Source organism: Cyanistes caeruleus, chromosome 5 (assembly GCF_971803275.1).
Source record: "Cyanistes caeruleus chromosome 5, bCyaCae1.hap1.1, whole genome shotgun sequence".
Taxonomy (NCBI): domain Eukaryota; kingdom Metazoa; phylum Chordata; class Aves; order Passeriformes; family Paridae; genus Cyanistes; species Cyanistes caeruleus.
Genome location: NC_141705.1, coordinates 31866180 through 31884098, shown reverse-complemented (window position 1 = coordinate 31884098; position 17919 = coordinate 31866180). Strand labels below are relative to the sequence as shown.

The window sequence follows — 17919 nt, the reverse complement described above, 5'->3', positions numbered from 1 at the left end:
AAACTAAAGCCAGTGACAAAACCATTATTCCCTTACATCTAACACTTGAACAATGGAAAACTTGCATTTTTTCTGTTTTTCTATGTGCCAAGCAATTCAACCTTCTTTGCATCTTAATACCAACCAATCAAAAATCTGAAAGAAGCCACTGCAATGACAATTCATGTTAAATATTTTATTTCTTATGATTTACAGATGACATAGAAAATTGACACTCTTTCATACCAAAGTTAAATAAGATGAAGCAATTAAAAGTAATCCATTGCATAAGTTTCCTCACAGAAAAAAAACTGTAATATGAACATTCAGAAGTATTTAAACAGTTACTCTGATATTCACATTCAAGGACAAAAATCTTTAAATAGAGAATAATTTTAGTTAGTACAATAATAGAAATAAATACAGCAGCACTATACAAAGAAATTGTTAACAGTTCCTAACCATGAATAATAACTGCAATACAAATCTGTTTGCCACAATGCTGCTTAAAGTTAAAAGTTCCAAGTATTGTCGAACAGCTAATTTTGATCTGCGGGTCACCAAGTGAAGAAGCTCTGCCAAACTATCACAAGGACCGAGTAAAAAGTGTGTTACAATGCAGAATACCTGAAAGCCTAAGCCCTCATGCAAGCACTAACAAAGAACAATACACTTTTCATGTCAAAGACCCAGCATTACCAAATACAGCTTTTTTTCTTTATCCATAATACAGCAATGTCCTTCCTGGGAAGAAGCTGGGGAAGCAAGCAAAGTTTCAGCAATATCCACAGATAGTGTCATCACAATTTGTACTCTTTGTAAGGCTACAGTCCTACAAAACAAGCTCACTGAAAGTTTGCCTTTATGTACAGAAATAAACCACACCACCTACTCTTGTGATTACCAATACCATTGAATTTTACTCCTCTTGTAAATGGATGTTGCTATTGGAGCTTATCTGACATTACTACAAATATTAGATATGAATATGACATTTAAAAACAGGTCAAGAAAAGTAACAAGACTTTGTTTTCTACTGTCTTTTTCTCCCCCTAAATCCTGGTTAGTAGTCACTCAAAAGCAATGTTCAAGATGTTTCCTGCAGCTCAAGTTTACATCTCCCCACTGAGAAGAGCACACATCTGTAAAGCAGGGCCATGAACTATTTCCCTTTCTTAACAGTATTCTCTAGTTTGAGAAGTAACCAGAACTTACTCTTGTTTACATTAAATCTGAAACTGCTGTTTACTTCAGTCTTTATTGTTGTTCAGATAGTATCAGATGCTTCTTTCCTACACAAAGATCACACTCTATCTTTCAAAATCCAGTACAACTTCCAAAATCCTTTTGATCTGGAAGAGAGGCAGCCTTGCATACAAAACACACTCCAGGTTCTGAACGTTTAACAGTGGCAAAACATCATCTGCACCTCAGTATTCTAGCTCACCATGGAGGAATACACAATCTGCTTTTCACCTCTTCACACTGCTGTTAAAGATTCTTTCAGTCACAAGAACATGACCCACAAAATTCAGAAGGCTGTTACAGCCAGGATGTAAAGCAAGGAGAATTAAGGAATTAAGCATATGCTTATAAGTTTAATGCATTATTTTAAAGTATTATTAATATTTTAAAAATTGTATTTACATTTTGCACCTGTAGTGCAGCAATTCTGTCCTTCCATGTTATGGATACAAATTCCACTTACGATCTGATACTAAAATAATAGTTAAATTTCTATTTAACTTGTCCATTTAAATACCTCCTTCTCTTTCATAAGCTCTTCCTGTCACAGAAAACACTGACAGAAGTGTTTTATACCATTTTAAGACCATTTTGTAAGCAATTACTCTAAATGCATTTTAATTACTGAACAATGCAGAAAATATTTTTGCAGATAGAATTTACAAAAGCACTAAAAATAGAATAGTTTGAGTACCATCTCAGTATGCAAAGCAAAGAACACACTTATAACCAAGCAGCACAAACATTAGTGGATTTAGGTCTCTGTAGTGCCCCAGTGGGTGAATCAGCCACAGGCTTTTCACTCCTCTGGCTCAATGTACTTTGTACAGTGGATGATCTTGAAGCTCCTCCTGTTAACACACAAACACACAGAGTGAGAAAGCTTATGTTCAGCACAACAGAAAACTTCACACTGTGTTAGTACTGCAACACTCATTACCCTAGCTCTCAGAATAATCCAAACCAAATTACAGTAAATTGAATACAGCCCCTAAAGAGCTGATTATGAATTATTTACAAATCATCAAGAAAAAAATTCAAGCCTTTGGGTCTTTAACCTGACACATGGTTCTATAGAGACACATTGTCTACTTCCAAATCTTACACAGAGTTTCTGAGAAAAACAAGGGTACTATCAGTAGATCTGCATTTTCTAAAGAGAATTTGAACATTCATTGACGTTATTTTGGGGTTTTTAGCTGGGTTTGTTCTTCTCCCCTTCTTTCAATAGAGGGTAATCGCAAAATGAGAAACAGTTTACTACAGGCATTTTTTCTTCTTGGAAAAGATGATTGACAAGATCATTTATTAAAAATTTAGGATGGCAACAAAACAATGCATACAGTAATAACTTTTTGTGACTAGAAAAATAATTTTGATGATTTCCATTTGATAAATGATCAATCCAAAGATGACAAAGAATATATTTGATATTCTTAACAGTAAGCGCTTCACAATTCTGAATTATAGAAAGATAAACACATGCAAAGAAATGCAATGATATACAACTTCAAAGTACTTACTTGGAGGACTAAGCTGGCTCAAAGGAGATTTACCCCTTCTTACAGAAGGTAAAGAACTCAGGTAGTTCATGTGGCGGTGATAGTCCCTCAGTTGCTCAGAACGTCTCATACCAGCTGTTGGTTTCACTGCTTCCAGTCTTTTCAGGAAAGCCTTAATATTGAAGAAAAATGTCATCAAAAAAGACATAGAATGAACAAGATGCTGTAAAACAAACAGTCACAAATTGATTTTTATTTGAGCTGCAGAAAGCCCCAAAGCTTTTAGCAGTGCACAAAAGGATCCTCCACTGGTGACCAGCATAGGCTACTCCGCTATTCAGTTCTTTTCTCAGTGTTACGACACAAATGGTAACTATTCCTTGCACATCATCACTTCTACATTGAGTACCTCACAGTTCTCTGTGCTTTATGGCAACAATACATCTATTTGGTGACTATCATCAAAGGTAGTGAAGAAATGGATTCCACTATTCTAATCCTACCTTTGGTTAGTCCTCCCTTCTAAATTTCCAGAAGAATGAGAAGTTTGGGGGTTTTCTTTACATCTTTGGTTTGCAAACAGATCATTTTACATTGTCCTTTATGAGGCCCAGAGAGGATTACTGACCCCAGTTCTGTGAAACTAATTTGAAAAGGAAAGCACAAACATCTATGAGATTTCATTTTATCCATAATCTAATTTTAAGAGATTCCACTTGAAATTATTGATAGACATCATTTTGTCTTGTTGAAATTAGCCCTGGAAATCATGAGGCACGTGATATACTGGAATAACTACTTACACAGTATTTTAAATATACAATTCCCTATTCTGCATAATTTTTCTACTTGAAACAGATTTTTATCAGTTTAAGACATTTCAATAACCTAAAAAAAGGATCTGATAGGAGGAGAAATTGGGAATAACCAGCTACATGCAACTTCCAACTAACAACTTCACCTTTTTAATATATTTCAGCTTTAGTGGTAGCCTCACATAGATCTATTTATTTTCTCTTCTAATTTCAATTAATTTGATGGCTTGCAAACATCAGGCAATGACACAGCCTTTGCTGGTCCAGCTTCTGACATACATTCCATCAACAAGAGAATGCAAACTGCGCTTACAGTAAGTCTCCAAAGTACTAAAGGTAACTCTCTTTAGAAGATGCATTGTCTAGATGTATACTTGCATGGTCAATAAACTGTATCACCATTAAACTGCATGCCTAATCATGTACTGATTTATTTTTTTTTTTAATAAGAATAAAAAAAATTACAAGAAGTGACTTAGGAAATAGTATGGTTTTCACAGGATGTCAGTTGTCATTGTCTAACTATAACAGGAATCTACAAACTCTTGGTAGTTTATGCATGGGCACTGGAAACCTGCACAGAGTGCACAAGAGAGAAAGGACAAGTGACTTTGGCTCAGATGTAACATGTCACAAGTGCTTACATCAAGTGCCAGCCAGTTCATCGTCAAGCAGGAATACCTAAGTAAGCAAAAGTCAAAGGAAGGACTTCAGCTAGAAATAGCTCTTCACTAAAGCCAGCTACAGAACATGAAATGGTAGACTTGTCTCTAAATGTTATAGCCAACATTTTTCTCACAACTTCATCCACATCTCCTCATACAACTGTGTATGTTTAGACTTGCAGAGATCACTTATTTTACCATCAGTATTAAAAATGGAAGCTCTCAATACATTCAGTTCCATCACAAATATCAGATAAATTGTAGAAGTGAATTTTCTGTGAGAGATGAGCACTCAATTGTAACAGCCTCATAGAATTTGCATACCTTAACACTGCAATAATTTCAAGCTTGATTCTGAACATACCATCTTTTTTATACATACATACACACACACATATATATATACACACCCACTTCATTCTAGTTTAAATAAAATTGTCTGCTTTTGCTTTTATGCCTAGATTTTGGAAAGTATCATCACCATTAATGAAGGGAAAAAAAAAAAAAAAAAAAGAGCTACAGAAAAAACAGATACAGATTCTGTAGTGCAGCAGTGTCCAAAGAAAAGCTTTTCTAGAGAATATGAGCTCCTGTGGTTCCCTTGCCTTCTTCTGTGGATTATACCAAGGGCATGTTAACTTCCATTCTATTTTCAATTGTGAATTTTGCTCTCTGGAAAACAGCCTGCTACATAGAGAAACAAATGCATCAACACATTTAAATGGCAGTCCTGACCTACTAAATCTGTAACCTGGAACTAATCTGATTCTTACGGTTTTATTACCAATCCTATACAATCTTGAGGTCCCTAAAATGCTTTTCAGTCATACATATAAATCTACTAATTCTTTATGTTCTCCTTTTGAGAAATGAATTGAAGAAACCTGGCACTTTCCTTGTTCTTCAGAAGTACCAAATCTCTGGAGCTTTAATCCTGCACCACTGAAGTAAATAGCAATTTCATCATTGATCTCAACAATCAAAGGAATCAGATTACAGAACATAACTCAGGTGTTCAGAATCATATATATGTTCCAAATAAAATTTTAAGGAATAAAAAAAATGAGGAACAGACACTAATGGCAGGAATGATATTAGTTGCTCTAAATTGCATGGTAGGTGCTCAGAGCTCTTGATTCAAGCTCAAAACATATATAGTGTCATATCATTGATGACTTCTCATCTTGGCAACAGAGTTCCCTGGATTATATTTCCCCCATCTTCTTACTTTAATACTGAGTCTGCAGTTGAAGTAGAATATTTAAAAAAGAAAAGTCACAGAAGGTGTTCCTGCATGATTACCTTCTAGGAATAGAATAATCTTTTATAAATCCAGGCATATGGACATAGATTAATATCTATAAAGATACTAAAATACATATTTGTCAATGACTGAACTGTCAGAAATGCCAACAATTTGAGAACAAAGAAACTCAATACAAAAAACTTCTGCTATACAGTGGGCCAAAAGAAAACCTGCTAGTTCAATTTTGGACACATCAGGAGAGCACTGAAGGTAATTCTAAAGCTCGCTGTCAGAAAAGGAAGAAAAACCCCAAGCATAATTAGTACAGAGTCTTCTACAGCTATGTTGAAAAAGGAAGGAAAAAAACACTGAAAATGTAGCACTCTTAAACTAAATTCAGAGAGAAGGTTAAAAATTTTATTTTTCCTTGGTTTACTTTGCTTTCTAAAAGTATGAAGGCTTCAGTTTCACCTCCTGTGAATCCTAATCAGCTGACTAGTGTGCCTTGACAGCTGTTCAAATTTATTTATATTACACCTCCTCTAATGTCACTGATGTTAGTGATCACACTGTCCCTTTGCAGAGTCTAAGGGAAACAGATAACTGCATTCAAGGACAGCTTTCTGCTCTTATCAATACAAGTATTTGTCATTTTCTTTAATTTCCATTTTCATTAACTAGCTCTAACCTGACAAACTAATAGTCAGAAAACTCTTAAAGGTCCTCAATTTACAGGAAAGTCTTTTTAACTGAACAGCTATCAAGTTTATGTGTGGCTAGCAATACCACAAGGAAAGTAGGCTAAGAAAACAGAAAAGAAAATGCCACAAAATAAAGCAGTTTGCAAAGTGTTCAAAACTTTCCTTTAACACACCATAGCAGTGCTATGGTAATCTCAAGTTCAGGTCAGGAATCTGAAGACCATAAAGATCTGACAACAAAGAGCCTATAGCCTAAATACTATAATTACAGAATTATACTCTATTTGTACTGAACTCTAAAATATTTTAGCCATGCACATCTGTGCGCCAATCCCACATCCTGACAGCTTCCCATTATGACAAGGCCATGGAAACCTTTTGCCATTGCATTTTTTAGTCTCAGGAATTGAGACTAAACATTTTGTCTTTTGGCTTGGCATACACCAACTTTGAACTCAGTAAGTGAAAATACCATACAAAATCCCGTGTGTTTGAGTTTCTGCATTGATCAATGCAAAATGAGTATTTCTGAGTTCCTATGACCACACATGAGAGATTACATTGTTTTTCACAACCGCATTCTGTACAGCTTTCTCCTTCAGTGTGAGATCAGTGAGACTAAACATATCTGGTATTCTTTCCACAACCACCTAAGTGTGCAGTATCCAAAGCCTGATGATGCTCTCTAACTCTGGGGCTAGTCCTTGGGGACAAGACAAAGGGAAGGCAAAGCAGTATGGAATACTTCTAGGGAGGAAAGTACAACATGCTCAGGTGCAACTCTGATGAACCAGCAGCCCTCCTCCTACTTCTTTCCATGCCAAGAAATTATTTTCCTTGTTGCAGCACAACACATTTGGCAGGGCAGGCACAGCACAGGATCAAAGGAATATTCTTCGTACATGGTGTCAGCCAGGTAGGGGGATGGCCAAAAGCACTGTCCCTCCCTTGTCCTTTACTCCCTACCCAATTATGACAGCACATCTGCACCATTAAATCTAATGGAGACAAATAAATACACATTTATTTATGGCAGTACAATAAGTGGATTTCTAAAGGAGATTCAGGATTTCCAGCACAATAAAGGCAGCTCTGGCTGCAAGAGAATGGAAAGTCTCCCTGAAGAATCCTTGTGCTGGTAGAGGCCACTGACTGCAGCAAGTAGTGTCCAGAAGCAATAATGAACCTGCAGCACAGAGGACTCAGGAAACCACGTAAATGAAAAGAGAAACACAGTAAGTGATTTTTAAAAAAAACTAGTGTGGAAGGGTCACTATACTGGAACTGGGAGAGAGATAGAGTTAGATCTGTTAAGGCTTAGGGTACACTTGTGGGAATAAGAGGTGAGGGAGTGAAGAACATGGAGTCTTATGTGCACTGAGCATAACAGCATGAGGTATAGGAAGAATGTGCAGGAATGCATAGAAAGACCAAATATCCACAAAAAAAGAACACACTTATCTTGAGCTAAGGTTTGAGAACTGCCCCTACCAGAGCTGCTAAGATCTTCCAGTGAAATTCCAATGTGAACTCAAAAGGTCACTGTTGCCTAGGAACTTGACTGAACATAGCAGCTTAGCTCACTGAGGTCATCTAACACCTAAATCCTAGTCAGAATTAATAAAATGAATTAATAAAAATGAAAAAAAACACTAGAAAACAACAGAGATACAATTTTCTTCTGAGTTCTGATGAAGTAATTGAATTGATTGATGTGATGACGGCAAATCAGTATTTCAAGGATCCCAAACACTTACCTGTTTATGCCAGGCATTACACAATAAACCATTAAAAGTTTCAATGGCATAGCCTATGAAGTTCAGTCTCTTATTTACACTGGTGAAAATGATTACTCTATCAATAGAGACAGACACACATATGCAGACATGGGAACACAGTAACACATTGGTCACACTTAAATTCCTTTCCACTGAAGAAGAGGGATTGAAATTATTTTCAAACACAAGAGTAGAATGTTTTCTTAATCAACAGCATCCTCTGTTGGCAAGAGACACACTCTAGCACTACTTGCTAGCTCTGAAAAGCAACCAAAAGTAGGTTCCATTTATGAAAGCACAGTCAAAAGCAGCAAGTACAAAATTCTGGCATTAATTTTATCAGTCATCTGTTTTGCTAATTGTGCTTTTCCCATAAATTGCTAACCAGTACTTTGAAACTACGGTTCACTAGAGCAGTATTTTTATTCCATCACTGCTCTTTCTAACAAAGTCTGTGAGAACAACATATTTTCCCTGTACCTCTTGGCACCCTTTCACAAAGCTAGGGAGCACAAAACCACTCAGATTCCTCTCTAATTTCCTGAAAGTGTACTTACTTTCCTGCATCATCTCTGATAATAAATGCCTGCAAGAGCAATCAAACTTTCTGATAACAGTAAGTACTGGCAATACTCTTCACAAAGGTGTATCAAACACCATATCCTGTATGCAGTACCCTCAGGCCTTGTATAAAGATTCCCAAGAAGTAAGAGAAAAAAGATTGATAAGAAAGTTCCACAGAATTCCACCAATTCCACCTCTCTAGATTTATGAAGGTGAGGTAAGCTGCTGACCAGAAGAAAAAAGGTTTGTAAAGCACATATTTTATCAACAGAAAGAAAAAAAAAAAAATGCCATCAATGAACAGGGTAGGGCTGCTCTTCCACTTACAGTCTCAGAGAAAAGTATGTCACACCTATAATTGCAAAACATAGTGCTACAAAAATCAGTATGTTAAAACTGTGAAGCTCTAGGTGTACATAACACTTCAAACAGAAAAAAAGCATAAATAAAATTACTAAAAAATTATAGCAAAGTTAAACAAAATGGAAGAGCTGCACTGATGAATCACTGATCCAAAAAGAACAGAATATATCATCCTGAGTTTGGGGAAAAAATAAACCAAATGCTTTTATAATCTAAACAAGCATAACATCTTAACTAATTAAACATCTTAAATGTTAATTTCATATCAAACATGTTCACCCACATTGCTGAGACAACAACTAAACTATAAATGAGTAAGTAAATGAACAATACTATTTCTTGGACTTCATGCAACCACCATTCATCTCTAATGTGTACTTAAGCAGTGGTATGTGAAATAACTCAAGGTCTGCTATATTTTTTATCCAAAACCTGCAAAAGCAAGGCTGTCTTGAACAAACACTACAATAATATATAAGAGAAAAGGCTTATGGCTTTGAGTAAACAGAAGTGTATTTTAAAATATCCTATACTTTCATTTACTGTAATCATCAATTGTTATGCACTACAGCATATAACTGTTACATCCTGAGGCACTGTGGCACAGCACTTCCTCCCCCATCACCTAAGAATATATTCTTATTAACAAGAACGTGGAAGAGCAAGACCTGTTTTCAGCATTTGAAATAAACACTATCAACACCCTCCTACCAACTTAAACACACCAAAGCCTAAAAACATTTCCTCCCCAGCCAATGACAAATATCACACATGTATAACAAAATCTTGTGCTAATTTCTTTCAGACTTCAAAGTATAATGTGAACTTCAGTCTAGTGGAGCTGGGGAGAAACTTTCCTAATTTGCAAAGTTTTAACAATCAAGCTGGAAGAATGAAAATGTAATAGGTTTTCCCAAGTAAGGCAATCAGACTTTCTCTATGTTGAATCTGTATCTCTGTGTGTACAGAAAAGGAAATTGCAACCTATACTTACAGAGAAGGTAAAAAGTAATAAATTACTTCCAGTATACATTTCCCAATTATTTTAACTATAACTGTATGTCTTTTCCAAACACACTGACAAATACATAGGAGATAAGAAAATGTCATTACATGTATGCATTACAATTCAATTACTCAAAGTATCTTACTCAAACCAGTTTTACTTCTATTATTTGAGAACTCTGGCAATATCCCTACAAGTGAGTCTGAATTTTTTGTTTTCCAGTAAAGTAAGCTGTTCTAATTGCCATTACACTGTGGCAGAATGCTACAAATATTCAAAAACAGAGATAGCTATGAGTCAAAAACCAAAACTGACACTGACTTTGTATTTCAAATATAATGGGTTTGATGCTATCATAATGATTGTTCTATTTTATTCAAGCCTGTTTTTGAGAGACTAGTAGTCATGTCGCATGCAGCAGAATGAACAGTTAGACTATCCAGTGTTTTGAGTGTTAACAGTAACAGTTGTTCTTCTTAAATGATATCAACGTAGAGCAAGTGCATATAAACTAAAATCTACTTCCATCTGATAAAAAACCCCATCATTACTCCTACCTCTCTCCCAACAATTCAAGAAACTCACCCATATGAACAATTATGCCAACACCATAGTAATGGAAATTTATTGTTGACTCACTGCAGTCTCTACTAAAGATCCATGTGCTGCCTCATTAAATTTCTAAGTATTTAGCAGCAGCTCATCTGACAAGAGATAGTCCCTCTCAATTTACTGATTCACATCCACACTCAAAACTTACCAGGTTTTCCCTTTCAATTCTTTGCTGCTCTTTTTGCCTGTTGAGGGCACTGTGGTACAGTCTATGTGGTGGTGCAGATGTCTTCAGTGTGCTGCTTCTCTTTGGCCTTGCAGACTGTCTGGACAGTTCTTTTAGCAACCTCTGGTTTTCCCGATCGATCTGTCTTACTTCTTCATTTGTGAACGAGTAATTTTTCCTTATGCCTTTAGATGGCTGATCGAGGGTTAGATTTTGTTCTTTTTTATCCAACTGTAAGAAAGCTTTAAAATAGCAAAAAATGAAATAAACAAGCAGATTAGAAAAGACAGCTTCAGGAACCAAGTACTAAACATAAATTAAAACCAAGAATTAAAACATAAACTAGTATTTAGATGCTTGCACATAAAAAAAAAAAAAAAAAAGATTTAAACTTTGCTCTCAAATTAATCTAAAGTATCCATCTCAGCTGAGAGGCAGAATAGAAACGATGTTTCAGACAGAAAATTGACACTGGGGAAGCCTGTGTTAGAGACACAAAAGTGCACTTCTTGAAGTGATTTTGTTGATACTTAACTCCCTAAAGCAAGTCTACATCATATTGGTGGAGGAAATGAAAAGGGAATGATGAAAAGTAAATTTAATGGATGGAGACAAACATAACAAAAGAAAAATTACTGGGACTTGGAAATTTCAAACAGTAAGCAAACAACAACCAAGCCATGATAAGGTTTTAAGACAAAGAATGCACGCTCCAAAATACACAGCAACTTGACGTGAACAATTGCAAGATAACAGGAAAAGTTCACTCTTAGCCAGAGCCAGTTCCACTGCAGCTTTGCTGTTGACCTATTTCTAAGCCTTCACTTTCTAAAGCTCTGCAGCAGGTCTTCTGGCAGCTGCTGTTTAAGAGTTTTGCTCTCATGGTGTTACCCCATCAAACCATTGCATTATCTATGGTACAGGAATGACAGCACCAGGTTAGGTTAGACAGATTTTTTGAGCTGAGACACAGACAAAAAAGCCTCACTTGTGCAATTCCTCACATTCCTCCAATATCACAGTGCCTTCAGAAGACATCCCTCACTCTTACCCCTAAAAGTCCCACACAGGCAAAACAAGCATCCAAAGCAGAAAGAAAAAAACAAACAAAAACAACCAAAAAACTCAGGCAGGCAGTAATATTTCCTCAGCAAATACTTCTGCATTAGCAATCTGTTTGGAAGAGATGGCTGAGGCAGCCTGGCAGCCTAACAGTGAAAAAAACTCAAAGAATGAAGAACATTTTCTTACTTCAAAATGAAATGAAATATTTTTACAGTATCTCAACTGATTTTATTTCAGAATTGATGCAACTAAATATTGCTACTGTCTTTGAGAAATTTAAGAACAGTATTCAAAATGCAAAATCCAAACACTTCATGAATTTCAACATTCATCTGGGAATTAATAAACTTGCACTATCAGCATGCTAGCCAGTATAGGCAAGAACTGTCCCTAGGCAGCTCTGTGAGGTTGCACACATTAACAAATTCTGCTTTTGTTCATCAAGAGAAGATGCAAATCACCTCAAAACCAAGACACAGTGCAAACTAGCACAGATCAAATGTGCCAACCAACAGGTTAATACAACATAAATGTCTTGAAAAACATCTCTACAGCTTAGTAAGTTATTCTCAAGGCAAAACTAGTAGAGCCATCAACACCATTGGAGGAGACAAACCAGGAATGAGATTCATCTGGATAAACCTACAAGGGACAAAGAGAATTGCAAAGAAAATAACTAGAGCCACACAATTCACATCAGCATACATCTGCAGCAGAAAATGCAGCCTACATCACAGTAGAAAACATTTCAGAATGTCTTTGCTACAAAGAACAAGCAAAACTAGCACTGCAGAACACAGCTAGAAGAAAGTAAATTGAACAACGATCTGAAGAAGATATCGTGTTACATAATTGATATTTGCATTATTCCAGAGCTATGAAAAGTAATTTTACCTTTTGCCTTATATCCATAGCATCTCATGGGTTAAAGAGGACTGCACATCATATGCAAAAGTGGAAATCCGGTTGTGACAAAGAACAGCTGTTAAACTCAAGTCTTGACCTAGCTTTGTGGCATCAATGCTATTGATGATCAAGTCTATTACAAGAGACATTTAAATTTCTGAATGACTGTCAGCACAAATTTCCAACAATACTTTTGCCTCTGTGGAAGGTGACAACTAGTCAAAATCAACTTAAAGCAATGACATTCCCAATAAAGACTTTTTCAATTAGAAATACAGGTTTTATGCCTTCAGTGGTCAATGACTTTTAATTCACTGTAAGACAGCAGTCTATAGTTTGGCAGAGACTGTATATACTTTTGATTATAACCAGTAAAAATATTTAAAATGCTTCAAGATAATTACTTACTACCTATTTTCAGACTTGTTCACTTCTCTGATAAACCGCTGTTAGGTGTGATGAAAAATAAAACCCAAGCAATGACATGGAACAAAGACCTTTCCATTTTATCCCAACATTGGTCAGCAAATGCTACTAGAAACGATTCAAGGAACCCTGAAGCTATTGCTACACACAGGGCTCAACAAGCATTGTGTTACTCTATCACTCAGATCTCCTGGGGGTAGTGGTATGCAACTCCTGTGTCATTGAACAGCCCTTATTTTACCAGAAGCTCCCAGCAATTGAAGTGAATATGTATCTATGTCCATATCCATGCATTGCTCTACTGGACACTACTTATATATGCAAGGACAAAATTTTACGGACTTGATTCTCATTTTTCAGCTTCTTCTGACACATCCCCCCTCATCACAGATTTTTTTCATTCATCTCTTGTTTCTTCTTCCTTTCCTTAGCTTTTTTCCTTTGAATATGTATCACTTCTACAGCACCTCATCCACACCTTTTATTACCTCACCACAAAATAGCCTCTCCCACTTATGTCAGGAAGCAAGAGACTCTATCCCACTTTCTTCAGTATGTTGTTCATTCTTAGCCTAATTATTTTTTATTTATTCTTCATGTAGAAACTGACTTTACTACTGCCAACAGCTTTCTGGCAACTTTTGAGGTTGAGAGCTTGCTAACAGTCATAATATTGAATTTATCACAACTCAAGAGAAATATATTAATACAGTGAAAGAATTAAGAACACCACAAAGGTTCTGTTGTGAAGTTATTCAGTGAAGCCTTAGTGGACAACTGCCAAAACTGAATAAGTAATCTATTGATAAATGGCTGAATTACAGAGGACTCATTAATTTTGCATCAGAAGTTCAGACCCAATACAACACATGCAGCACCAAGAGTTTTTTTCAAGGGGATGGAATGAAAATATCAATCTAAAACTCTCCAGTTCCTCAAATGATCTTATTATTATTAGCCTTCTATATGACCCAAGAACCCATTTGAAACTTCACAATCAGCTTTTTGCTACAACACTGCTGCAATACACCAAAGCACTGGATCAAGTAACACAGTACAAGTACCTGGTTTGTTGTTCTTCAAGCTGTTAATTAATTGGAGTTACGTTTTACTTGCTTAAGATCTATGTTCAGGAAGAATTTAATCTGCGAACACCACAGCAAAGCAAACCGTAACTTAGTGGACCCTACCCATAGATAGTCTTTTTTTAAACCACACAAATGCACTGCTGATCTCCATAGGAACTGTGTCACATGAGAGTTTAAAGTTTAGTAGAAAAAGACAACATAATGCATACTGCATCATTTTAGTAGAAGAGCATCACTAATACCACAGCATGCATGTTTCTAACAAAACAAGCAGAAGAAATCACCACTCCTTAAATTATGTTCAAATAAATCACAGAAACAATAGCTAGAAAACAGAGGGGAAAAACTTTTTTAGGTCTTCCTGAAGCAGAGGTGACATTCTTTCCATGGTTCAGAATGATACTTCTGATCCCTGAATTGCTTCCAGTCACCTGAAAATGAAAATGATGCCTCTGCAAAGCATCGTTTATACAGTATCATATTCCTATTCTCCACACACTTGCCATGACAGAAAATTAGGTAATCCACAGCGGGAATGTATGTCCAATATGCACTGAATTCATGCTACTACTCACTGACAACATTGCTTTCATGGTAAAGACAGCAGGTGTCTAAGTGAGGTCAGCACATGCCCATAAAACCAGCGACAATTCACCATCGATAAGAAAAAAAAAAAAAGTAAGATTCTGAATGCTATTAAATACTGGTAGCACAGTTCATGTTACATAATTCAGGTGCTTGAGTTTTATATTTATTTCAATGATTTATTCATCAATGCACCCACACTACTTTTTAATCACAAAGCCTAAGCATTTGAATGGTTTACCTATTTTTGAATTAGCCACTGACAACATGAGATAACTACAGTTTAAGGTTATGATTTTAAGTTTCTAAAGAGTTTGTGCATCTTGGAACAATGAAATATGATTTACCTATCATATACATACTCTATCAGTGGGTAATAAGTAATCTAACTAAACCACTAGTTATTTTCACTGTCAGTCAGACCTTAAATATAATTTGGGGTTGATAATATATAAGCAGCAGCATTTGCAGAACATCTTGCATACTGTGCATGGATTCACAGGATTTCTATGAAAGCTGGTTTCCATGGAGAGATACCTGACTTTTTTTTTAAGCCATAAACAAGCTGTTTATTGCTTTCAATTTCTAAGCATTGAAATAACCTTGCAGAATGAGAAAGGCCAAACCTTACATAAAATACAACTTATAATTTGCAAGTCAAATGCATTAGGACAGGATGATACAGTCGTCCTAATGGCATTAAGGCTAAAATCAAAATCATGCATGTTTCAGTGTATCTTTTGCAATCCCAAAATAAATTGTTTCAATGCTTACACTTGACCGATATTTTATTTCATACTGCTACAGTACCACGTGTATCACATTTGAAAAGTACAAAAGGATTAAATAAAACACAGTTCTTCATGAATACATAGTAGTTTAAGAGTGAAACTATTTCCCTGTGGTATCTCTAAACAAGTACTATCTAGAACATCCATTATTGTAGGCCACAGAGCACTTTAAAAGAGATTTTGGAAAATTCAAGATTTGGTGGTTTTTGTAAGTAAAGGAGAATGTCCTCTACAGGTGAAAAATGTTCCTATTTAAACATGCTTAAATAGGGCTGCTAATTCTCTTGATATCATGACAAAGATCTCTTACAGGCACTGCACCTTTTTCCCCCATAATTACAAAGTTTCCCATGGATCTATCTCTCCATAATCTCACAGATCTTCAAGTATTTTCAAACTCTAAAAATAAGAATAAGATAGCAGTTGCTCTTCCACCTCAACGTGAGTTTCTAGGCCTGTGAAAACCAAGCATATGAATGAAAACACATACATATAGAAAATCAGTTCAAACTCTGAACATACACACTAAATGGAATTCCCCAGAAAAGCTATATATACTTAGTTCAGCTCTACAGTTTGAGTATGTATATATTGTAGAGTCTACTTTAAATTTAGATAAATTTAGATAGCAGCTTTTCTACAAATAAACTAGTTCAGCATGAATGAGCATATAGATAACACATCCCTAAAGAGAACAAAGTTTCAGTTATCAAAAACTTGTTCTATTTCCTGAGTGACAAATTATATGGGGGGGGGGGCAGGCAGGGGGGGCGGTTAAAGTGATTGCTTCATGTTCAGTTGAAGCTGCTATTTAATTTTCTACAATAGATTTTATTCAGAAACACAATGCTTTTACTTTCATAATAATGATATTTGTATTACTGAGCTTTTCACAGGGGAAGCTCTGACTGTTTTAAAAATCTAAGGCATAGAAGAGGCAAACATTTATCAGCACAGAGGTCAGTGAAAGCTTCTAGGATAGAACTTCAGTCTCTGGCCAATTGCCCTACTTACCCCACTGCACCACCTCCTCAAGTTAATAATAGCTAATACCATGGATTTACAGACTAATTCTTACAGACACTTCTGTGAGACTTCAACCCCATTTTAGAGAGAAGAAAACACAAAGTAATAAAATTTTTAGCACTGTAGATACCTTGTGCTATCCCATTGTATTGATACCAAACAAATTTAGATAAAGAGATAGAGTAATTTTAGTAGACAACTCTGTTCTGAACTACAGAAACGTAAGATTTGTCTAAAGACAGAGCAAATCTGTAGCATAATGGATTGAGATAGAAGAGTACTTAGTACACACTCCTACACTTAACCTATCTCTTTATCTGCACAGACTTATAGGGCCAATCAAAAGAACATCAGAAAATTTTCCAATTTATTTTATTCTCAGCTTTTTAACATGGTGATTTATGAAATTACCTTCAAAAACAATCTTTTACAATCTATTTCTTTGCATTGCCATACTTAATTCTCTTTTTGTGTTCAGATTACTCAAGAGTAGAGCAGAGGAAATAACTGACATTTTTTATTAGTATGGGTTTAGAATAGTGCTTTCAGTTATTCATTTTCTGAAATATCTTTAAGGTTTATAGCAAAGTGGAAACATCATCAAATCACAAAACAATTACATACAAAGATCTATATAACATCATGAAACAACTGAAAAATTGTATTTCTACCTGAAATTTTATAATCACACCTGCTATCAGCACTACCTATCTAAAAACAATCAAAGTGCAACACAGAGCAGGGTGACTATGAGATTTCCAACTAGAACTATGTTATTTGTGAGATTTTACATTATTAAGAAATGTATAATGGTAAATTTGGCTTTTATCAACAACAAGCATAGCTTTAGGAGTTGTAAAGGCATGATAAATTTTTGTCTAATACAACTTTTAAAATGCTTATAAATGAATAGCTTTCAACATGAACACAAATAGGTAAAGGACATTCAATTACTTTTAACTGCAACAGTTTCTAAATGCTTCCAATTAATTCTGCTTTAAGATACACAAACCACTTTGCTGACTCTAATAAATAACCAGACTCTTGTGATAGTCCAAAACTTGTTCTTTGAACAAATTTCTTTACTTGTTTTTGTTCTTGCAATTCTTTTTTTAATACGAGAGATTCCAGTTTTCCCAAATGTATGCACTGGTAATGTGAATAATCATACAAAATTAATTACTGTGTGCTCCATAGAAACAACACAATAACAGATCACATGGAAATTATGCAAGTGTCTGGGGACCTCCAGAAATTAAACTTGTATGACTGCTATAAATGATTAGGTCCAGCTATCTTACAAGCATATTTGACAAAAAATTTAAATAAAATGCTTCATCGGTTTAAAGTACTGGAAGAGTATTATACTTTAAAACAAATCATGTTTATT

General features: G+C 35.4%; 1 protein-coding gene across 3 annotated transcripts in view; it reads right to left on the bottom strand.

Annotated features, from left to right (window-relative positions):
• Positions 1–160: 160 nt before the first annotated feature.
• The window catches only part of CFAP97 (cilia and flagella associated protein 97), a 30662-nt gene continuing 12903 nt past the window's right edge, over positions 161–17919 (bottom strand). For all 3 annotated transcript variants that reach the window (XM_086889080.1, XM_023925044.2, XM_023925045.2), the window contains exons 4-6: positions 10625–10884; positions 2748–2898; positions 161–2075 (exon numbers count right to left, since the gene is read on the bottom strand). In XM_086889080.1, coding sequence (XP_086745206.1) covers positions 1948–2075; positions 2748–2898; positions 10625–10884 — 539 coding nt within the window. In that variant the 3' untranslated portion in view covers positions 161–1947. The remainder of the gene's footprint in view (positions 2076–2747; positions 2899–10624; positions 10885–17919) is intronic.